The sequence below is a fragment of the Sorex araneus genome, chromosome 5 (genome assembly GCF_027595985.1).
Source record: "Sorex araneus isolate mSorAra2 chromosome 5, mSorAra2.pri, whole genome shotgun sequence".
Taxonomy (NCBI): domain Eukaryota; kingdom Metazoa; phylum Chordata; class Mammalia; order Eulipotyphla; family Soricidae; genus Sorex; species Sorex araneus.
In genome coordinates this window covers 55,264,149-55,287,936 of record NC_073306.1, presented here as the reverse complement: position 1 = coordinate 55,287,936, position 23,788 = coordinate 55,264,149, and the positions used below count along the sequence as shown (strand labels likewise).

Here is a 23,788-nt window from a genome sequence, read left to right as displayed (position 1 = left end):
CACTGTACTATCTCTCTGGCCCCAAGGACAAGCCTTCTTCTGGAGGTACTCAGGAATTGCTCCTGGTTCTGTGCTCAAAGATCACTCCTGGTGGTGTTGGGGGACCATGTACAGTGCCAGGGATCAAACTGCAGTCTGCTGCACACAAGCCATGCTTCCAAGCCCCCATACCATCTCTCTAGCCCCATGGACTTGAAAATTTTCTACTTCGTGGCTCCCTATTTTTTTGCCTGAGGGAAAAATGGAGTGGGAGGAGGTTGAGCTACATGAAGCAGTGCTCAGGGCTTAACTTCTACCTCTGTGCTCAGGAATCAGCCCTAATGGGACTCGAAGTTGTCATATGAGGTGCTTGGGATCAAACCCGGGTCAGTCAATGTGAGGCAAGTGCCCCGCCTACTGTACTCTCCAGCCCTTGCCTGAGAAATTTTTTTTTCTTTTTGGATCATACCCAACAAGTTCAGGACTTACTCCTGATTCTACACCAGGAATTACTCCTGGCGGTGCTCAGGGGACCATACGGGATGCCAGGGATCGAACCCAGGTCAGCCACATGCAAAACAAACGCCCTACCCACTGTATTACTGCTCTGGCCTCACCTGAGAAAGTTTTATAGGGCTCCAGGTATATAAAATCGGTTTGCACATCAAACATAGCACCTAGCACTGTTGTCCCATTGTTCATCGATTTGCTCGAACGGGCACAGTAATGTCTCTGTTGTGTGACTTGTTGTTACTGTTTTTGGCCTATCAAATATGCCACGGGGAGCTTGCCAGGCTCTGCTGTGCGGGCGGGATACTTTCGGTAGCTTGCCGGGCTCTCCGAGAGGGACAGAGGAATTGAACCCGGGTTGGCCACGTGCAAGGCGAACGCCCTACCCACTGTGCTATGGCTCTAGTCCACATAGAATGATAATTACAAATACGTTTATTTTACATAACATTTTAGGAATTTTTGCAAACTCAACCCCTCCCCCACGTGGTCACACCCCAGTTTTAGAAGTGAGGGTGTAGGGGGCTGGTCAGGCAGGCTCTTGCGCCCCTTCCTGTCTCGGCTTCTGTAGACTTCCCAGCTGCCTGCACGCCTTGCTGGCCTCGGACGGGGGGGTGGGGGGCGGCCGGAGGGTCCGTCAGGCTTGACTTCTCGGGCATATGGCCCTGTCACAGGCTTTGTGGGCACTGACGGGTGGCCGGCGCCTTTTCTTGGCCTTGCGGGGCAGCTTCATCTGGCCGCTGGGCCCAGCTGCCGCTCTTTCCCCTTGGCTGAGCTTGAGGCCCGGCCCCAGGCGGCTCCGTCCGCTTCCCGAGAGCCCTTTGGTGCTGACCAGCACACGCGTGCCTCCTGCATCCCCCGCGGTCACGACGCCCCCAGAGAGGCAGCTCCTGGGGGTCTGGAGGGCTTGCCCTGCCCCTGGGATGGGAGGCGGGTGTGTGGTGTGTAGCGAGGTGAGTGCCAAGCCAGGGTGGGGGAATTAAGGGAGGGATGGCAAAGGGGGTTCATCCATTCACTGATTCATTCATTTGTGCATGCGTGCGTTCATTCCTTGCCTCTTTGTGGGGGGCTGGGTCAGTGTGCGTCAGCCTCTAGGGAATACTGAGGTCCAGCTCTCGTAAGTTATCCCAACAGCAACCATTGCTGTTATATATTGAGCGCCTGCTGTGTACCTGAGCCTGCTGTGAGCCCTTACCTGGTAATAGTCATCCTTAGTTGTCTCAGAGTCACATCCGGTGACGTTCAGGAGTTACTCCTGGTTCAATTTTGGCGGGTGGAGGGGGGCTCACACCCGGTGCTTCCCAGGGGACCCTACAGTGCTGGGGGTGGAACCGGGGCCCCCCACAACCAAAGGCTGTGCTTAGCCCACAAAGCACAGTCTCCAGCCCTTCACGGAATCTCTCTGTGCCCACTGTGTGAGGTGCGGGGTCTCCCGTTTTCCTCTGTTTGCAGCTGAGAACAGGGAACTAGAGGAGTGAAATACATTTTCTGAATTAGACTGGCTCCTGGTTAGTTTGGGTGAGGGGGGAAAAGCTGATAATCACCTCAAAGGCACCCTTTGCTCTTAGTTGAGCTTCTCACCCTGAGGAGCAGGCTGAGTGCGTGGGGCGGGGGTGCGGGGACGCTCTGATTCTCAGGGGCAGAGCAGAAAATGGAATTCCACAAGAGCAGGTGACTCGTGAAAGTCCCGCCGTGCGTTGGAGACTAAGCCGTGGGGTGGGGGCTCAGCCCCCCACCTGCCAGGCTTCTGACTGAGTCAGCGGAAAGATGGAGTGTGCAAGCCCCAGTCACGGTCAGCCTGGTGGCACCCAGCTCGCAGGGCAGGGCCTCAGCTCTCCTGGCTCCACCGCTGCCCGCCCCCATCTCGAAAGGGAAAGAGGCTGGGGCTGGCAGCAACCTGTCCCGCCCCTTGGTTTGTGGGACGCAGCTCCAGAATTCTCACTGGCGGTCCCCTAGTCTTCAGCCCCTCTCCCCCACCCTACTCTGGCCACCGCGGTGCTGTCAGGCAGGACCCCAAGAGCACCCTTCAAGGTGTAGGCCAGGGAGCTGCTGGACCGGGCATGGTCCTTCCCTGGGTGCAGGGAATCGGGGCCAAACCATCCAAGGAGGGAGTCGGGGAGAGCTGCAGACCGTGTTTGATTTGAGTTTTTTTTTGTTTTGTTTCTTGGGGCCAGACCTGTCGGTGGTCAGGGGTCACTCCTGGCCCTTGCACTCAGGAATCACTCCTGGCAGTGCTTGGGGGGGGACCATATGGGATGCCGGAGATGGAACCTGGGTTGGCTGTGTGCAAAGCAGGCACCCTCCCCTCCGTGCCGTTGCTCTGGGCCCCGCTTATGCTGCAGATGGTCTCAGCACCCCAGGAAGAGCATCGTAAGAGCCATTTCGCCTCTTCCCGGGAGCTCGCTCCTGCCTTCCAGGCTCCAGCTCCCGGGTACCACCTCGCCTCCTCCGCACGCCTTCCCCAGCCTCACAGTCAGGCCCCTGATGCTCGCAGGCTCAGGCCTCAGGGGTGGAAGGGCTCCGGCTGCAGCTACAGCGTCAGTGCCGGTTACTGGTGGCCTTGGGCCCCAGGAGGTCTTCCTCAAGGGGTGACCATGACATGGCTCTGCCCTTTCCAGCCTCGTCACCGCCTCTCTCCCCTCCCATGTGTTTTTGGTGTGTGATGGGTTCGCAGCCCCTGGTACGAGCAGCTGGGGCTGAGTCCTGAGCCACACAACCCCACAGTGCCTCCTTCCCCAGGTACTACTTGCTTCTTCCTAGGGCCGCCCCTCCCTGGCAGGCACGTCTAGAGACTGCCCTCTAGCGCCTGAAACCAGCGCCGTCCAGGTGACCCTTCTCAGGGACCCCTGGGCTTCCTTCTTGCTTCCTTCCTGCAGCCCTGAGCAGCTACGGGGTGGTGTCACCTGCCTGGGACGGGGTCCCTCCTCACTGCAGTTCACGCGCAGGCAGAAATGAGAACAGGGCTAGCTGGTCAGCACCTGGTCGTCCCTCCACCTGCCCCCCTGCCGTGGAGGTGGTCCCCTCCCCCCCGCCACGCCCCTTGGAGCAGCAGTGGTCACTTGCTCCTCTGGATTCTCAGAGCAGCTGCCAGGACACATCTGGGCGGGGGGGGCGGTGTGGGCAGTCTTGGTGAGCACAGACCCGAGGGAGGGGGACTCCCAGGGAAGGCGATGGACGGGTGATGCCCGGCTGAGTCAGGAAGTACCAGCGTGAGTGGAAGTTCCTGATGGCTGACCGCATCCGGCCTGGACGTTGGCTCCTTCTCTCCTGCGGGTCTGCTCTGGGCCGAGGGCTGGGCACTCGGCGGCGAGTGAGCCCCAGAGTGAGACAGCTCAAGGAGCGAAGAGCGTGCTTTCGTGCCAGAGGCCCGGGTCTGGTCCCATGTACCTCAGGGTCCCTGGGCACTGCTGGGGGTGAGCCTGGGGGCACAGAGCTGGGAGTGAATCCAGAGCACTCCTGGGTAGGACAAGAATAAGAGGAAGAGGAGGAGGAGGCTCACCTTCAGCATGCTTGTGGTGGCCACAACCCTCTCTCCCTTCCCCACACCCCCTCCAAACTTGCTCTCACTTTGCCAGAGGTCAAACCTCGAGATGGTCCCACTCACCGCGTGGACGGTGGAGGGGCCGGTCCCACCTCCAAAGCCTGGTTCTCCCCTAGGTCACTGAGGAGCGGAGGGAGGGGAAGAGCAAGCAGGCCAGGCTGTGATAGACGCCCCGGGGCACCCTGTTCGGATCTACCAATGTGTCCGTGGGGGCACACCAGCGCTGCTCAGGGGCCACTGGCTCTGCGCGCGGGCTGCCTTGCGGTGCTGGGATCTGGACACGACTGCAGCGGCAGCCACATGCAAGGCAGGTGCCTTAACCCCGTGCTCTCTCCCCCGCCCGCCTGGTCTGTCCTTCACACGCCGGAGCCCGCGGTGTCCGGGCTGGCTGTGCCTCGGACTTCTGCTCACAACACCAGCTCCGTTTCCCCAGCCCAGCCGCAGACTGCAGGCAGTGGCCAGGCCCAGGGGTGGCGGAGGGGGGGGCTGGGGAGGGGCTTCCCGTGGATGGCACAGCCCGGGCACAGGCCCACCGCAGCTGGAGTCCAGGGAGAGGAGGGGAAGGCGAGCTCAGGCCAGCACTGAGTAGGGGTGAGGGGTAGAACCCGCACCTCCCGGCATTGGTGAGGTAGGGAGCACTCCAGGGAAGAGCCGGCTCTGCTGGGCTCGGCAGGGGCAGGGGGGTGGTGTGCCGAGCTGGGTCCCTAAGGGAAGGTGGACAGAGGAGGAGACGCCTCTGGGGAGGGGTCCTAGGGTCCCAGCCCTCGGTGTGGCCTGACTCCCACAGCCACGACCCTGCGTCACTCACCAGCTCTCGTCACAGCTGAGTGGTCTGCGTGGAGGGGCCGGGAGGGCGGGGGTTGGGGGGCATGGCCCAGGTTTGCCGGGCCCCCAGCTGAGCTGTAAATGACTTTTCCATTTTCCGAGGCCTGCGCCCAGGCCTGCTTGGTATTCAGGGACTCCGGGCCCACGCGCACCAGCTCTCGGCTCTGCCCGAATTACTTGATTAAAACGCATATCAACTATTATGTGATTCGTTTCTCTGCCGCAGCTCCAAGCCAGCCTATGTTAAACTGTAATAAAAGGCTGGGGTGGGAAGCGGGTGGCAGGGAGTGGGGCGGGCAGCCCGAGCGGGGGTGGGTGTCCGGGACCCCAAATGCCCGGGCCCCCTGGCTGGCTTCCCTGGTCTAGGGGGCGAGCCTGGGTTTGGAGGCGGGGTCCATCCCTCTGCCGTCCACGTTGCGAGTGGGTCCTGTGTGTGACCTCTGGCAGAGTGAGAGCGAGTTCGAGGGAGGGGGGTGAGAGGGAGAGAGGGAGAGACGCGGCTTGCCTTGCCATGCTCAGATGTGGGATTCCGAGTCTCAGAAGAATTCACGGGACAGGCCGCAAGTTGCAGGTTCCTGCCTTTTCCTCGCTGCCCGGGGCCTCTGCGGAGCATCTGGGGTCAATCCCACCTGTGGCCCTCGGGGGTGGGGGGCGGGGCTGTGTGAGAACAGTGAGGGGATGTGCAAACTGCAAAGCAGGATGGCAGCGGCCCAGTGGCTCCTGAAGGAGTGCTCCCGTCCTCCTGCCAGGCCCTGCTTCCCTCAGACCCTCTGGAGCTGCTGCTGTGTGCCACGCACTGTCCTGGGCAGTGGGGCTGAGAGACCCCCAGGTTTGTCTCTGGATGGGTTTGGGAGTGCCGCCAGGAGCGCCCCAGGAAAGCTTGCCGGGGAAGGCTACCAGGGAGCTGGGTTCTGTAGGGTGAATAGGAGTACTGCCAGTGGAAGGGAAGAGCTGCTCCAGACAGTGGAAGCCAGTGCTCAAAGGCACGGGCCGGTTGGGCGGCTGGGCTGGGTCCTCTTAGGGAGGGAGGGCTGGCCAGGGACCAGGGCTCATGGGAATGCGAGTGACGCCAGGGGCAGGTGATGGGGTGGAGGGGGATTGTGGGGAGGAATCCTCCTGGCCCAGGCGGGCCTTCCTGGGTCAGAGGCCACGAGTGCTGAGGACTGTGGTGGTGGGGAGCCCGGAGAGAGCCCCTCAGCTGGCCCCCCACACCCCGGCTTCCGTTAGCCCAGCTGGCCCCGGCCCGGGCAGAGCTCGTGCCTGTGCACCTGCAGGTCTGGCCGCCAGACTCGACCTCCCCCTCCCCATGCCTGTCAGGTGGCCCTGCCACACGGCCAAGCCACTCAGCTGTCTTGGTTTCTTTCTTTCTTTTTTTTTAAAAAGGCTACCTAAGAATTTGATTGATTGATTCTTTTCTTGGACTGGAGTGATAGCACAGTGGGTAGGGTGTTTGCCTTGCACGAGGCCGACCCGGGTTCGATTCCTCCGTCCCTCTCAGAGAGCCCGGCAAGCTACCGAGAGTATCCCGCCCGCACGGCAGGGCCTGGCAAGCTACCCGTGGCGTATCTGATATGCCAAAACCAGTAACAACAAGTCTCACCATGGAGACGTTACTGGTGCCCGCTCGAGCAAATCGATGAGCAGCGGGACGACAGTACGACACAGTGCTGCAGTGATCCTTTTCTTAAAGTTTGTTTCTAATGGAATCACCGTGAATGACACAGTCACAATGTTATTTGCGATTGAGTTTCAGGCGTAGAATGTCCCAGCACACACCCCATCACCAGTGTCCACTTCCCTTCACCAGAATTCCCAGTTTCCCTTCAGCGCCCCCCCTTTCTGCATTTCTTCCTCAGACGGGGAAATTCCCTGGGGTGGGGGTGATGCCTCCTCCCTCTGGCCAGGACGGGGCGGGCCCTGCAGCAGGGGCTGGGCTCCTGCTTGCATTCAGCTGCCCACGTCCCTAACAGGGCCAGGACAGGACAGGAACCCAGAGGGAGGGCCCCTCCCTGCTAAGGAGTGGGGGGTGCTCCCTCTCCTTCTCTCTCTCTCTCTCTCTCTCTCTCTCTCTCTCTCTCTCTCTCTCTATCTCTATCTCGCACCCCCCCCCCCGGGACCTTCCGGTCACTCAGCCCCGAGCAGGAGCAGAGGCTGCAGCTGGCCTGGCGGTCGCGCCCCTCCCCCACGCACCTGCTTAATGAATGCGCACCCATGTCCACGCTGCCCCGCGCGTCCTGCCTGCCCGCCCCGGCTTCCCCAAAGGGCAGTCGGCTTCCGGCACGTGGAGCCGCCGCCAGCAGGACACTCCTTGCCGGAGTCCAGTTAATCCTGTTGATTAATTTAATTCTGAGTCCACAGCATTCCCAGGTGGGAGCAGGGGGAGGCTGCGGGGGGAAACCGAGGCGTGGGCGGGGGGGGGCATCAGGTTCTTTGTGTCCTCCTGCACCTTCTTCCCCCTCTTCTGTCCTTGTCAGCGCAGCGTCAGTAAGAGCAGTCCCCGTCCCCCCTCCCGGACTCTTGACAGCCTCCAGATCATTCCTTCGTTTCTGCCCGTTCTCAAAGCAACACGGCTGGGCCTGCAGGAAGTATCAGTGTCTTTGTCGCTGAGCCATGGAGGTCCAGAGAGGGAAAGTGAGCCGTCCGAGGTCACACAGTGTTTGGTCTTGTTTTGGGAGACTGAACCCAGTCCAGGTGGCCAGGCTCTCAAGCACCTTCCCTCTCTGTCCCTCTGTCTCTCTGTCTCTCTGTCTCTGTCTCTGTCCCTCTCTCTCTCCTCTCTCTCCCTCTCTCCCCCTCTCTTTCCCTCTCCCTCTCCTTCTTACCCTATCTCTCTCCCACTCTCTCTCCCTCTCCCTCTCATTCTTACCCTCTCTTCCTCTCTCTCCCTCTCCTTCTTCCCCTATCTCTCTCCCCCCTCTCTCTCACTCTCTCTCTTCTTTTTTATTTATTTATTTATTTATTTATTTATTTTTAATTAGAGAATCACCGTGAGGGTACAGTTACAGATTTATACACTTTTGTGCTTATACTTCCCTCATACAAAGTTCGGGAACCCATCCCTTCACCAGTGCCCATTCTCCACCACCCGTAAACCCAGTGTCCCTCCCACCCTCCCCAATCCCATCTCCCCCCACCCCACCCTGCCACTGTGGCAAGGCATTCCCTTCTGTTTTCTCTCTCTAATTAGCTGTTGTGGTTTGCAATAAAGGTGTTGTCACTCTCTCTCTTCTCTCTCTCCCTCTCTCTCCTTCTTCCTCCTCTCCTCTCTCTGTCTCTTTTCTCTCTCTGTCTGTCTGTCTGTCTCTCTCTCTCTCTCTCTCTGAATGAGCTCATTGCTGTGTGACCTGAGTCAAGTTCCTGAACTCTCTGATCCTTGTTCCTCTCTATCTTTAAAAAAGAGCTGGTGGGGGGCTGGAGCAATAGCACAGTGGGTAGGGCATTTGCCTTGCTTGCGGCCAACCCGGGTTCTAATCCCAGCATCCCATATGGTCCCCTGAGCACTGCCAGGGGTGATTCCTGAGTGCAGAGCCAGGAGTGACCCCTGTGCATCGCCGGGTGTGACCCAAAAAGCAAAAAAAAAAAAAAAGAGCTGGTGGGCCCAGCTTCTTAGGCCTGTCCTGAGGCCGGCACAGGGGGGACTGGCACTGTCCTGGAGTGGGGGCTCCTCCCCACCCTGGGCCAGGGAAGGGCGAGAGAGGCCCTCGAGGGTCTGAAGTCAGCATCCTACTCTCTTCCAGTCTCCCGGTTCCCCTGTCTGGTGGGACAAGCCAGCTCTCCCCACCCAGTGTTCCGAGAGTTTTCATGGCAACTGCCAACATCCTGAAGCATCCCTCTAGATCCCTCTAGACCCTTCTACATCCTTCCAGATCCTCCAGCATCCGTGACCTGTGGGCCCTGCTTTGCCTTCCCTGGTTTGTGTTTGGCTCAAGGCTTCCTGGGTCTGTGTAGGGGGACAGGAGGTGGGCTTCACAATGAGCCCAGATTCAGAGTCGTGGAGGTCCACTCAGCCCTTTGGAAAGCCCGGGTGGGCCCCGAGGCGCGTCCCAGGAGCCTCTGAGATTTGTCCCACCACCAGTGACCCAGTCGCTGGCCGGCTGCGGTCTTGATTTTGGTTGCAGCCGTAGCCTGGTCTCCACACCTGACTGTGCACAAAAGCTCCTCGACCGGCCGACTCAGACTAGTCAGCCCGGAGAGGAGATAAAATCCTGCCATTTGTGGCAGCCCGGGTGGGCCCAGGGGGCATTGTGCTAAACGAACTGCGTCAGCCGGAGAAAGGCAGACTCCACACGGTTATACTCACACGTGGAAGATAAAGAAATGAAACTAATGAGCAAACCAAACAGCAACAGCGAACTCGTAGGCAGGGGAACAGACTCCCGGTTCCCGGAGGCCAGGAGGAGGGCGGGCTGGCACGCTGGGTCCACGGCGTGCGTGCGTGCGAGCGTGTGTGTGTGTGTGTGTGTGTGTGTGTGTGTGTGTGTGTTTGTGTGTTGGGGGGGCGCGTTGGTGAGGCACTTTGAGGCTGCCCCTCTGCCCCGCTGCGTCCTGTTCTAAACCAGCGTCCTTCAGTAAACAGTTTTTCAAAGGAATTGAAGGAAACAAGTGTTCTCAGATAGGGAAAGAGAGAGTCCGGAGTCTCGCCTGTGTGGGAAATGGAGACGCAGAAGCCAGAACGCCCGACCCACTGTGTCCGGGCCCGAGGAGCCCTGCCCTGCCTGCAGGAGCCACAGTGCCGCAGTGACAGTGCAGCCGGGGAGGAAACTCAAACAAAACCCTTTGTGGTCTCTGGCCCTTGGCGCCTTCCCGGGGCTCGGCTCCACATGTGAGTGGCTCCCCCACGTGGAGTGAGAAGGACGTGGGACCTTGGTCTCAGCACAGGAGAGCGTGTGGGACCGAGAAGCTCTGGCACGGAGGGGAAGATCGTCAAGCCAGTTGTTCCAGACACAGGGCTGTGCCTCCCCCCTCAGACTGGGGCTCCTTGTCTCCCCCATCCTGTGCCTCCCCCCTCAGACTGGGTCTCTTTGTCTCCCCCATCCTGTGCCTCCCCCCTCAGACTGGGGATCCTTGTCTCCCCATCCTGTGCCTCCCCCCTCAGACTGGGTCTCCTTGTCTCCCCCATTCTGTGCCTCCCCCCTCAGACTGGGTCTCCTTGTCTCCCCCATTCTCTCCCTCCCCCCTCAGACTGGGGATCCTTGTCTCCCCCATCCTGTGCCTCCCCCCTCAGACTGGGTCTCCTTGTCTCCCCCATTCTGTGCCTCCCCCCTCAGACGGGGTCTCCTTGTCTCCCCCATCCTGTGCCTCCCCCCTCAGACTGGGGCTCCTTGTCTCCCCATCCTTTGCCTCCCCCCTCAGACTGGGGATCCTTGTCTCCCCCATTCTGTGCCTTCCCCCATCCTGTGCCTCCCCCACAGACTGGGTATCCTTGTCTGCCCCATTCTGTGCCTTCCCCCATCCTGTGCCTCTCCCCTCAGACTGGGTCTCCTTGTCTCCCCCATCCTGTGCCTCCCCCCTCAGACTGGGTCTCCTTGTCTCCCCCATTCTGTTCCTTCCCCCATTCTGTGCCTCCCCCCTCAGACCAGAGCTCTCTAGCTCCCTGCCTTTTGCCCTCAGACTATTAATTCTGTTGTACAGTCTCTGCCGCCCACAGCCCCTGTCCACAGCCCGTCCCCTTCCCTGCAAACCCCCCTCCTCCGCCCTCCCTGCTCTTCCGCTCGTGCTCCTGGTCCCGGCAGGTGGGCGAGGCAGTGTGTCTCTGGAGATGAATCCTGACTGAGTGCGGGGTCGTTGGTCCTGAGCCCCAGACGTGCTGGGGAAGGTGCCAGGGGTGCCAGCCGTGCCCCCCACAGCCTCTCTCGGTGGCAGGAGCTGGGCAGCCTCACGGCAAGGGCAGAGGTGGGGGCCGGATCCAGCCCGGGTCTCTGTGCCTTGAGGGATGAGGGTCACCCCGGCCACCAACTGGGCACCCGTGTGTGCCGGCCGGGGGCCTGGAGAACGGGGTGCTCGGCCCCAGTTCTCCACGCGCTCCACCACAGAGGGGCCACGGGAGGTCTCGGCGAGCGTCTGCACAGCACTTGACATCTGCTGTCACAGGCACAGCTGCCCTGCCGTGTGGTGTCACATGCACGGGCCTTCCCAGTGGCCCCGAGGCCGGAGGGAGGGACGGGGACTGGGCAAAGGGCCCCGCCTGGAACTGCGTGCTTCCCCCCAGGGGACCTGACTGCCCTTCGGTGCTCCAGCCTTCACCCTGCACTCCATCTCAGAGGCTGGGGGCTCCTAGGGGGAGGAGATGGAGGCACGGTCCCTGTCGGAGGAGCCCGGCAGAACGGGGAAAGCAGATTCAGAGTGCCGTGTAGACCCTTGCTGCGGACCACCTGGCTTCTCCCGGGGCTCATCTGCGGTGAAGCACGTGGGGTTCTTCCCCCTCCCTGTGGGCTGTGCTCCCCGTTCTCCAGGTCTCTGGCTGGCACACACAGATGCCCAGTTGGTGCTCTGGCGAGAGGGGCAACGGGTGGGGGCTGAGGCGTCCGGGTGCTCCAGGAACAGCAGTGATGGAGAAGAGGGCATGAATGCGAAGAGAGAGGAGGAGGAAGGCAGGGCGGGAGCCAGGAAGACAACCTGGGCCTCCTGCTTTTGCCATTTCCTCCCTTTCACTAGCCCCTGCCTCTGCGCTCCCCAAAGTTCTCCAGGAGCTAGTAGGTCTAGAACCCTGGCTAGGTCTTTCTCTGCTGGGTCAGAGATAGGTAAGAGGCACAGGATTGGTGGGATCAAGGAACCAGTTGGGTTCCCAGAGTGTCCTCAGCCCCAGTTGCTGGATCCAGGCGCTTGATCGAGCCCTTCCTGAAACCCCTCGTCTTAGCCGGGAGCAGGGACAGGAACAGCTTCTTGGTTTGACCGCTCCAACCAGGAGTCATGCCCTGGTCAGCACTGGACATACAGCTCTGCCCCCTCCCTCCCTTCTTCCTGCATTCTTCCTTTCCTTCATTTTTGCAATATTTTCCCCAGACACAGTCATCATTGTTTACATGGTCATCACCGAGAGCACCGAGTGAGCAAAACCGTATTGTGTGATTCTAAGTGCAATGACAGAGACAGGAGGTTTTCACCCTGAGGGGTGCTTTGGGGCGCAGCCCTGCAGCGCCGGTCACGTGCAGTCTTTCCAAAGACCAGGTCCAATGCAGCCCCCTGTTTAGTGCCTGCCTCTAGAGTCGGTGTATCAGAGTGTGTCGTGGTGTGTGTGTGTGTGTGTGTGTGTGTGTGTGCGCCTCTCTACAGCCCAGCTAGCCCTGCTTTGGAGGGTGGTCCCAGGGATTCTGGCAAATGCATCTCTGTGAAACCAGCCCCAGTCATACACATCCTTCTGTGTTGGTTGAAATGGACCCCCTGCCTAACAGGAGGTTTTTCCTTTTATAAAGAATAGTCATACTATGCGTCAGCCTCTATGGAAAATTTCGTGATGTCTCAAAATACTAAGGGTAGTGCTGCCTTATGACCCAGCAATTCCACTTTGCACTAGCCCGAAAAGATATATCCCCACCTGTATTCACTGCAATACTCGGTACAAATAGCCAGGCTATGGGAACAACCCAAATGACCAATTACAGACGGATGGATAGAGAAGTTGTGATATATGTAGCACTGTCGTCTCATTGCTCATCGATTTGCTTGAGTGGGCACCAGTAACGTCTCCATGGTGAGACTTATGTTACTGTTTTTGGCATATCGAATACACCATGGGTAGCTTGCCAGGCTCTGCCATGCAGGCGGGATATTCTTGGTAGCTTGCCGGGCTCTATGAGAGGGATGGAGGAATCGAACCTGGGCCGGCCGCGTGAAAGGCAAACGCTCTACTCTCTGTGTTATCTCTCCAGTCATTTAGATACATAGATATAGATATAGATATAGATATAGATACAGATATAGATATAGATATCACAGTGAAATACTGTGCATGCAGCTGTAAGAAGGAATACTATGCAGTTGTAAGAAAAGATGCGGTCACGCAGTTTGCTGCAACTTGGATGGAATCATGCTGAACCAAATTAGCCCGAGGGAGAAAGATAAGGACCATATGACCTCACTCACCTGTGGTACAGGGAGCTAAACAAAGGCATAGGAAACATCACTTGATAACAAAGCCTGGGAATTGGGACAAAACCCGAAGCCCAGAGTTGGTCTGCAGTGATAGGGGGGCAGGATGTGACTCACAGTTATGGATGGGGCTGGGGGGGGCCTCTTGGTGCTGGTGAAGTGGAGCACTGTGTGCACAGTTACAGTCCATGTCAGCACCCCAGGAAACATATCACTGTAACTATAAGACAACTCTAAAATTAAGAGAGAGGCCAGAGCGTCAGTGCTGCAGGTAGGGTGCTTGCCGTACACGCAGCCGACCGGGGGTCAACCCCCAGCACCCCATATGGTCCCACCAGCGTGATCGCTAAGCACAGAGCCAGGAATGACCCCTGAGCATCGCCAGGTGTGACCCCCCAAACCCCCCAAATAAAACAAAGTCAAGAGGGGGCTGGAGTGATAGCATAGCAGGTAGGGCGTTTGCCTTGCACGCGGCCGACCCGGGTTCAAATCCCAGCATCCCATATGGTCCCCTGAGCACCGCCAGGAGTAATTCCTGAGTGCAGAGCCAGGAGTAACCCCTGTGCATCGCCAGGTGTGACCCAAAAACAACAACAACAACAAAAAAAAAACACAAAACAAAGTCAAGAGGAAGCGAGTGGGCGTCCTGCCAGGCACCGTCCTGGCCCACTGTCGGCCCTGATGAGCGGGTGCGTCCTTTCCCTGGCCTCCGAGCACGGGGGTCTGTGGGTGGGCACCGAGCAGCCCCGCCTCATCTCACCAGGCCCTGCTTCTCCTCAGGGAACCGCCTGGATGAGGGCTCGGACGTGGAGTCGGAACCGGACCTGCCGCTGAAGCGCAAGCAGCGCCGCAGCCGGACCACCTTCACGGCGGAGCAGCTGGAGGAGCTGGAGAAGGCCTTCGAGCGCACCCACTACCCCGACATCTACACCCGCGAGGAGCTGGCCCAGAGGACCAAGCTGACGGAGGCCCGCGTCCAGGTGAGGAGGAGGTGCCTGGGGTGGGGGGCGCGGGGAGCCAGCGTCCAGCCTTGAGAGGCTGGCAGGGGCGGCCGGGACCGGGTGCTTAGCAGGTTCTGCCGTCGCAACCGTCCGGAGGGGCAGCGGCCAAGGAGACAACTTCAATGGCATGGAAGTAGAGTAAGTGGCAACAGAGGGGCTGACCGACCAAAGGGTCGTGTCTGCGGACCGCCTGGGAGCGGCAGGGATGCAGAGAGCCTTGCTGGGTGGAGTTCACCCTCCAGGTGAGAAAAAGAGAGAGAGAGGATGGGAGAAAGGAATAGAGCATCGGCATGAGCCAGGGAAGAGGCCGAGTCTGGGACACGCCCCAGCTGAGTGGGGATGGGGACAGGGTCCGGCTGTCCAGGCTGAAGAGCAGCTTCTGTGGGGCGGCCATCTACCCCCGGGCCTGTCCCCTTCGTGAGCGGGGGTGGGGGTGGTCGGACTCGGTGTGCCGAAGACCATGCGAAATTGCTGGACGCTCTCACACATGGTCATAGACCACCTTATCAGGTCCTTGTGTTGCACACCGCCCTCTCCCCAGCCCCCCCCCCCCCGCCCCGAAAGGACCAGGTCTAGAAACACAGACGCAGAGGAGGAACCAGGCAAGCCGTGGATGGACTCAGAGCCTGGGATTTGAAAGTCGCGAGGGAAGTTTTTACAAGGAATCAGTGGCTCTCTGGCCTCCCCACCTCTCCGCCACCCCCTTGGCCCCAGAGTGAGAGGCCCAGGCTGTCTCTGAGGGAGACCCCAAGGGGGAGGGGGAGGGGGGCTGGGGCAGCAGCCCCTCATCTCCCTCCTCCCCTCTGCTCCCAGGCTGACATCTGAGCCTGCCCACCCGCCTCCCTCCCTCCTCTGATCCACCCGCAGCTGTTCCCCGGGCACATTCCCGGGCGCTTTCTCATTCCCACGTCTGGCCCTGGGCTGCTTCCCACCACCTTGAAGCCTCGCCACCGCTTGTAAAATTTCCTGGCTGTCAGGGCACTGCCTTTATTGGCCCAGGGGACCCGGGAACAGGTGCCATCCAGGGTCCGGGGCGGGAGGGGGAGGAGGAGCAGCGGAGCCCAGACAGGCCCAGAGTGGGGGGCCCAGGCGCGCCTTCCCCTCCCGCCCCCCCTGCCCCGTGCTGACTCCCCCACCAGACCTCGGGCTCCTCCAGGGCAGGGCTGAGTCTCCCCCCCCCCCGAGTCTGAGAGCTTTCCCAGCAGAGAAGGGAACAAATGTTGAGGTTTTGTTGTAGTTTGCTTGTTTCGTTGTGGGGCCACACGTGGTGATGCTCAGGGCTGACTCCCGACTCTGCACTCAGGAATCACTCCTGGCAGTTTTCAGAGGACCATAAAGGATGCTGGAAGCTCAACCCGGGTCTGCCGCATGCAAGGCAAACACCCTCCTGGCCGTACTATTGCTCCGACCCCTCTTCGTTTTGTTTGGGCTCCGAGCTTACTCCTGGGTCTGTGCTCAGAAGTCACAGGGGTCACGCCAAGAATCAAACCCGGGTCAACCGTGTACAAAGCGAGCAGCCTACCTATGATACTATCTCTTTAGCTCTCAATGTTGAATTCTTTTTAAAAAATGGACGAAAGCTAGCCTACCCCCCCACCCCCCCCAAGATTGAGACAGGATGCGGGAGAGTTCAAAGTGCCGAATACAGGTGTTGCCTGCAGAAAACCTGGGCTCGATCCCCAGCACTGCCTGGTCTCCCAAGCACTGCCACACGTGACCTCTGAGCACTGCCCAGTGTGACAAAAACAAATGGAGGCATGCTGGAACATTTGGCAGGAGAAGAAACGAGGTGTCTGACATGGTGAGAGGTCCAGAGGGTGGCACCAACCTGAAGGTCTAGAAAGACTCTCCTGGGGAGGCCGGATCAGCTGTCTCACGAGCTCAGCGTCTTCGGTCTTTGTTCTGTTTGGTTTTTTATGGGCCACAATTCGTGGTGGCCACACCATGTAGGGCCACAAGTACTGACTCTGCACTCAGGAATCACTTCTTGGAGGGTTCAGGGACCAGTGAGGTGCCGGGGATTGAACCCAGGTCAGCCGTGTGCAAGGCAAGTGCCTTGTCCACTATATTATCTCTTTGGCCCCAAGGCAAGCGCCCTACCCACTGTACTATCTCTTTGGCCCCAAGAGCTCAGCTTCCGGTCTGGAGACTCCATTCACCGACCGTGAATAGGGCCCCAAACTGCCTGATGGCTGAGGTCCCTTACGGTTGGAAGGGTCTTTTGGTTTTTTGGTTTTTTTTTTTTTTGGTTTTTGGGTCACACCCGGCGATGCACAGGGGTTGCTCCTGGCTCATGCACTCAGGAATTACTCCTGCTGGTGCTCGGGGGACCATATGGGATGCTGGGATTCGAACCTGGGTTGGCCGTGTGCAAGGCAAACGCCCTGCCCTATGTGCTATCGCTCCAGCCCCTTGGAAGGGTCTTTTGGACCATCGGGTGCTGAAGTGAAGTGAGCCCTGTGAGCAGAAAGGCCGCGGGAAAAGTGTCAGCTGGGTTCAGCTAGGAGGGTCCCGGGGAGGAGGGTTCCTGCCGTGCACTCAGCGGCCGCACGCTTGCTCTCTGCTCCCTGCTCTCTCGCTCAGAGGGCCTTTGCCCCTGCTCTGAGTATGTGGTGCGGCCCTCAGGGGCCTGTCCCAACTCCACGGCCCAGAGGGAAGCACAGAGAGGGTGTTGGCTCAGAGTGGGCAGCCGGCCAGACCCTTCGGGGAGAATTCACCTCAAAGCCTCCCCTCTCTGGCCTCAGTTTCCTCATCAGCATGGAGATGGCAACAGTCATTTTGAGGACGGGGATGGCATGGACACACTCACACAGTGTCCAGCACGTAGAACAGCCACAAACAGGGGCCCGTATCAGCATGGTTCCACCTGCTATTGGCAGTTCCCCCTCTGGCCACCCTTGAGAGCCCTGGGTCACTTGCTGGGCGCCAACTGCGTACCTGCCTTGCAGGCGCTAGAAGGTCAGCAGACAGAAACCTCAGCTTTCGTTTTAAATGGAGCCCAGCTTCACACCTTGGAGGTGAACAAACCCATTGTTCTGAGTGGTGTGTTTCCCCGGAAACAGAGGCCGTCCTGAATGGAACCCCGGTTTTGCTTTGTCTTTTTGTTTTGGGGCCACACCCAGTGATGCTCAGGAGTTCTCCTGGCTTTGCACTCAAGAACCACTCCTGGGGGACCGTATAGGATGCTGGGGATCGAACCCGGGTCGGCCAGTACAAGGCAAACACCTTACCCACTGTGCTATCACTTGGGCTCAGAACCCTTTCTTTAAAAAAAAATAATAGGGGGGCGCACACCCGGCAATGCTCAGGGCTTACTCCTGGCTCTGTTAAGGGGTGACTCCTGGAGGGGATCAGGGGACCATATGAAATGGCAGGGATCGAACCCGAGTCAGCAACATGCGAGGCAAACATCCTACCCGCTGCACCCTATCTTGGAGGCAGGCAGTGGCAGAAGTTTCCAGGTTGGTTTTATTTCTCGGGGAGCCACACTCACCAATGCTCGAGGCTACTCCACCTCTGTGCTCGGGGCTTAACGCTGGCAGTGCCAGGGGAACCATATGTGGTGCCAGGGTCAAACAGGGTCAGCTGCTTGCCAGGAAAAAAATGCTCTATCTCCTGACCTGTGTCTTTGACCTGGGACCCCCTTCTCTTTTCCTAAGGGTGTTGAGGTACCGTGATCTACCAATCCTGCCAATGATGGTCTCACTGGGCGCGTGTTGCTACAACCCCCCGTCTCTCTCTAGAGTGCCGCCTCCCACCAGTGCCTCGAAGGCCCTGCCCCGCTGGCTCAGTTCTATAGACCAACTCTCCGGTCCTGCTGCCTTTGCCACTTGTTGCTCCCGTTATTTATTATTATTATTTTTCTTTTTTCTTTTTTTTCTTTTTGTGTCACACCTGGCGATGCTCAGGGGCTCCTCCTGGCTCTGCACTCAGGAATCACTCCCGGCAGTGCTCATGTTCCTGTTATTATGTGCCTTTATTTATCTTTTAAAGACGACTTTTTTCTTTTTGCTTTTTGGGTCACACCCGGTGATGCACAGGGGTCACTCCTGGCTCTGCACTCAGGAATTACTCCTGGCGGTGCTCAGGGGACCATATGGGATGCTGGAAATCGAACCCGGGTCGGCCGCATGCAAGGCAAACATCCTACCTGCTGTGCTGTCGCTCCAGCCCCCTAACGATGACATTTTTAACAGTAGTTTACTGGGGGAGGCAAAGTCCCTTTTCAGCCCCTTGAGCCAACACCCCCCCACACACACCCCCGGTAGTACCAGGAAGCCCTGGGATGGATCTGAGCCAGGCACCAGGCTCGGTGCTCTGCCTCGGTTATCTCTACCTAAGGGGCCCTCGAGGGGGGAGGTTGGTCCTCTGGGTCTTTCCACCTTCCGGGGAAGCCCGCTGGGACTGAGCGGAGGAAGCTGCTCCTGAAAGACAGAGTGAGGGTTTGTCCTGGGCGGGGGCCACACCTGTCATCCGCTTCACCCCAGCGTGGGGACAGGCTCCACCCGGCAAACACGTTCCCTGCTGGCAGGGCATGAAGCGACACAGATGAATAGATGAATACTGCGCCCCAGCCTTGACCATGGGGGCTCAGCGCTGGCCAGGGAGGCTGGCTGGAGGGTGGCTACCGTCACCCTGTCCCTCCAGGAGCCCTTGTTTCCCCCAGGTCACGGGCAGCCGGCACCCTGGGCTCGACCGAGTGTCCCACGCTCAACCTCGGGGAGTGTTTTGGGCCCGTTAGTAGCCGTCTGCGTTAGAAGTCAGGGCAGGGCTCCAACCTCAAGAGACCTCCTCCCCCCACACACACACGCCATCATGTCACACTCTGTGAGCCAGCGGGTGTCCTGCCTCTGAGGTTAAGGCAGTGCTGGGGAGACAGGACAAAGAGGAAAGATGGAGGAAGAGACTGGCAGCAAAAGGTGTTCTCCTCCAGGAAGTCCTCCTGGATTCTGAGAGATACAACTGGAGGTGCTTCCTCCAACCCCTTTGAGAGAACTTGCACGTCACCTTGTCTGAGTTGACTATGCCAGAAAGCAGCTGTTGTCTGGTGTGGCTGTCGTGCGTGCCCAGGCAGGGGGCAGCTGAGGGCCACACCTTGTCCAGCTCTCTAATTTTAGTCTCTTGCGTGGCACAGAGCGGAGTCTCACCCAGAAAAGGTTTTGCTTGTTGGCCATTTACTTGTTTGGGGGCCACGCCTGGCAGTACTCAGAGCTTATTCCTGGCTCTGTACTCAAGGCTCATTCCTGGAGGTGCTCAGGGAACCACGGGCAGTGCCAGGGGATCAAACCAGAGTCAGCCGCATACCCGGCAAGCACCTTAGCCCGGTGCTATCTCTCTGGGCCCCCAGAGAAAGGCTGAGCTGAGGAGGACTGAGAGGGACGAGGGACGAGGGACGGGAGGGGAGGGGAGGGGAGGGGAGGGGAGGGGAGGGGAGGGAGAAGGATGCTTTCAGCAGGTTTCATGCTCTGTTGGAGAAAAAAGTTCCGCACACCTAAGAACCCAGCTGTCAGGGCAGCATGTCCTCACAGAACTCATTGGCCTCTTCCTGATTTCTACCACATTTGCATATCAATGCTGTTGTCATTACTTTTAAAAACCAGTGTATTTTATTTTCTGGTGCTTCTGGGGCCCACCACGGCCCCCCTTAGTGTTCTTGGGAACTGAAGCTGGCCCCTGTGCTCCAGCCCTTTGAGCTATCTCCCAGGCCCCTAAAACTCAGCATATTTTAAACTTAAAGTGGCGTCACTTGCATGAAAGGAAGCACGTGGGAGGTGACAGAATGCAATAGGATTAAAGTGCCCGCTAGCTAGAAGCGTCACCTGCAGGGCCCCTGTCCTGGGTCAGAAGGGCAGCGTGGTGGCCTTGGGGTGGCTGTGCCCAGCTGAGCCCTTCTCAGCGGGGGGCTGCTTCCGACTTCGGGGATGTCTCCCCCCCCCCTCCCCCCCCCCCCCCCCCCCCCCCGTCTCCCTCTCGTCTGGGACATCTCTCCCCAGCGGGGGCCAGGAGGGAAGTGTGACATGCAAACAAAGGTGCTCCCCAGGAGGTCCCTGCATCCATTCCTCCATCCATCACTCCACCCACCCACTCATCTGTCCATCCGTCCATCCATCACTCCACCCACCCATCTATCAATCTACCTATTATCCCGCCTGCCTATCCGCCCATCCGTCTACCCACCCATCTATCATCCACCATTCATCCATCATCCGTTCTTCCATCCATCCAGCCATCCTTCCATCCATGCATGCACCTACCCATCCATTCTCCTACCCACCCACCCGCTCATCCATCTGTCTGGCTGTTGATTCCTCTGTCTGTCTATCGTCCATCCATCCTTCAGCAAATATTTGTGATCCGTGTTCGATCAGTGAGCAATGAACACATGCCTTGGGGGACCTAAGTCCTAGCCATAGACATCGGGTGTTAGGAAGCAGCCGGCTGGCGGTCCCCCAGGGGAAAGCCTCGTAAACACACCTTCCAGGCCAGGATGGGGGAGCTGGGGTGAGGGCAGCCTTCCCGCCGAGCCTGCAGACTAGGAACAGCTGCAGGAAGCGGTTCTCCTGGGATAGGCTATGGCATATGCAAAACCCAGAGTTGGGGGGGGGGGGGGAAGGCCCCTAAGAGCTGCCTGTCTCTCACACTCATTTTCCGATTTCTGAGGCCTGTCTGGGAACTTGTGGCAAGCCTGGCTAAGTGAGCCCTGGAAAGTCTGACTGGTTTACGTTAGAGAATTGGGCCCATTACAAAGTTGCTCCAGACTTACTTTTCCCTTCTGTAAAATGGGAGCAGGAGGACATGTCTCATGGATCGGCAAAAGGATTGGCTCACAACCACCAGAGCAAGATGTGGTGGGAAGGGAAATTCAGAGATGGGAGATCTTTTCCCTACTGACGATCCCTCAGCCTGACTCTGTGAGGGGTGATTCCTAGCCCAGGGCGTGCACGCTGGAGGAACAGGGCAGGGCCTCGGGGTCTCTGCGAAGAGCCAGCAATCCTGGGGATGAGGGATAGCACAGCGGGTAGGGTGTACTCAGCCCGCCCGGGTTCGACCCCCGGCATCCCATATGGTTTCCCGAGCCCACCAGGAGTGATCCTTGAGCGCAGAGCCAGGAGTAAGCCCCGAGCATCTCCGGGTGTGGCCCCCAAACAAACCAACAAAAACCCACCAACAGCAACAAAAAAAAATCGGAGTCTGGTTGGTGAGTCTGAACCAGCGGGTGTCAGTTATGCAGCTTCTTCCTGAAGAACTTCCTGGAGGAGGCGGGAACGAGTGTGTGTCAGAGCAAGGGGAGGCCCTCCCGGGCTCAGGCTGAGGGGGGAGTGAGACCGCTCACTCGTCAGTCACCTGGGTCCTGACAGTCCCTGGGGAGGGGCCTAGAGAGGTCTCCAGGGCAGAAGGAGATGGAGCTAGAAAAATGTTCTGAGAGACCCAGAGGTGTGATCTCCTCCCGGCAGGGGGGGGCAGGCGGGGGTGGCGGTGTTGGCCTGGGGACAGGCTCAAGCTGTGTCCACTGGCCCCCCGCAGCCAGGCTGAGATCTCCACCCTCATTCTCCGCCCCCCCAGGTGTGGTTCAGTAACCGCCGTGCCCGTTGGCGTAAGCAGGCGGGAGCCAACCAGCTGGCCGCCTTCAACCACCTTCTGCCGGGGGGCTTCCCTCCCACGGGCATGCCCACGCTGCCCCCCTACCAGCTGCCGGACTCCACCTACCCCACCACCACCATCTCCCAAGGTAAGTCCCGGCCCCCTGCCCTGGCTTCTCGCCTCACGCTCTCTCAACCCCCACCCCATCCCCCGGGACCCTCCGCACCGCCCTTCACGAGCCAAGAAGGAATAACTTTAGTTTTGCTCTGTTTTGCTTTTTTTTGTCTGGGGTCACATCCAGCTATGCTTAGGGGTTACTCCTGGCTCTGCTCAAGGATCACTCTTGGCGGTGCTCAGGGAACCATACGGGGTGTCGGGGATCGAACCCAGGTCAGGCCACAAGCAAGGCAATCGCCCTCCCTGCTGTACCATCTATGGCTCTGGCCCCAGGGCTAGTTTTTTTTTTTTTTGCTTTTTGGGTCACACCTGGCAATGCACAAGGGTTACCTCCTGACTTTGCACTCAGGAGTTACTCCTGGCAGTGCTCAGGGGACCATATGGGATGCTGGGAATCGAACCCAGGTCGGCCGCGTGCAAGGCAAATGCCCTACCCGCTGTGCTATTGCTCCAGCCCCCAGGACTAGTTTTTTAAGGAGCGTTTGCCTGCTTTCCCATGGGCGGGCTCCTAGGGCACAAAGGTGCAGCCCTGCTCCTGGGCCTGGTACCTCGGCCGACAGGCTGCAGGGGGTTTTGGTGGGAACAAACACAGCTGTCTGCATGCACACATGGAGAGCCCAGTTTCCCAAGCAGTACAGGCACACGCCTCTCCCAGGGTCCTTAGTGTGCACCAGAGAGGGGGGGCAGCTTTCCATCCCCCGGGCCCTGGCCTCCCTCCCCTCTCCCCCGCACCCCACACCCCGAACCCCGGCTTGACAGCCGTATGAAGTGTCCTCTCCATGGGCTGCAGGCTGAGGGTGTCAGGGCCCCAGGGAGGGCCAGGGGACCCTCCCTGTGATTCTGGGTGAAAAACTCAAGTTCTGCCTACTGGACAAGTGCACGGGAGGACACTGGTGGGCCCTGAGGCTCACAACCCTTATCACGGTCAGCAAGGGCCAGGCCCCACCCAGCCTCGGTTTCTTCATCTGTGAAATGGGAATCCTCTTGCCTCCTCCCCTGAGACAGTGCCTGGTCTGAAAATGCCGTCAGGGCAGGCCGGAGTAGATGGACACCGCCCATAGGGAGGCCTGGGCTTCTGTCCAGCTAGTCCCTGTTGAGCCCCGACTGTGTGCCGAGCCCCGAGCCATGGGAACGGTGTGCTGCTGCTGTCCAGGCTTGTCGCGCCTGCTGGCCACCGGTCACACCCAGCCGGGCCTTACTGCTCCGCCCCCCGCAGCACCTCCAAGGGTGGGCGCTCAGCAGAGTGCTGGCCCTGCTGAGGCGCTCCCTGGGGTCTCTCCACAGATGGGGGCAGCACGGTGCACCGGCCCCAGCCCCTGCCGCCGTCCACCATGCACCAGGGGGGGCTGGCCGCCGCGGCCGCCGACACCAGCTCTGCCTACGGAGCCCGCCACAGTTTCTCCAGCTACTCGGACAGCTTCATGACCCCGGCAGCGCCCTCCAACCACATGAACCCCGTCAGCAACGGCCTGTCTCCTCAGGTAGGCGCCTCGCTGGCCTGCAAGGGCTTTGGGGGAAAGGTGGTGTCACGCAGTGCCCCCTGGTCTGGAGGAAACCTTCGGTCTTCTGTGACCTTTCACCTGGCGCTGAGCTGCTTCTGGCTGCAGATTGGGGGCACCCCGGGGAGAGGTGCAGAGAAAAGGGTTTCCATACTTCCTGTCTTCCAGAAACAGGCCCTGGGTTATGTATTAACCAGCCCCACAGCATCTGCAACTGGCTTCTAGGTCCCCCAGGGTCAGGCATCTCTGTGCAGCAGGGTGGGGGGACCGGGCCCTGGGGCCTGTACGATGCCCATGGCGGCTGGGCTTTGTTCTGTAGCCAGCCCGGGGAGGGACCCCGGAGTGAAAGGCATGCTGGAGAGAACTGTGGCTGAGGGTCTAGGTCAGGAGCTCTGCTCCCATTGGACCTTGGGACTCTTCACTGTCATGTGACTGGTTGCTGCTGAAGTCGTCATTGCCTGAGGTGCTCGTAGAGGATAGGGACCCTCCTTTAGGTGCCTGGCCGGGCGGCTGACATTGGGGCTGCTGGTGGTCAGTGGTGGGCTTGGGGAACAGCACTCGGTGGTGCTCCTGAGCTCATCTTTGCA

At 59.4% G+C, this 23,788-nt stretch overlaps 1 protein-coding gene across 4 annotated transcripts in view; it reads left to right on the top strand.

The window, feature by feature from the left end:
* The window catches only part of PAX7 (paired box 7), a 117,854-nt gene that overhangs the window by 52,429 nt on the left and 41,637 nt on the right, over positions 1-23,788 (top strand). For all 4 annotated transcript variants that reach the window (XM_055139064.1, XM_055139063.1, XM_004603383.2 and 1 more), the window contains exons 5-7: positions 13,724-13,923; positions 21,508-21,673; positions 22,987-23,183. In XM_055139064.1, the coding sequence (XP_054995039.1) occupies positions 13,724-13,923; positions 21,508-21,673; positions 22,987-23,183 (563 nt within the window). The remainder of the gene's footprint in view (positions 1-13,723; positions 13,924-21,507; positions 21,674-22,986; positions 23,184-23,788) is intronic.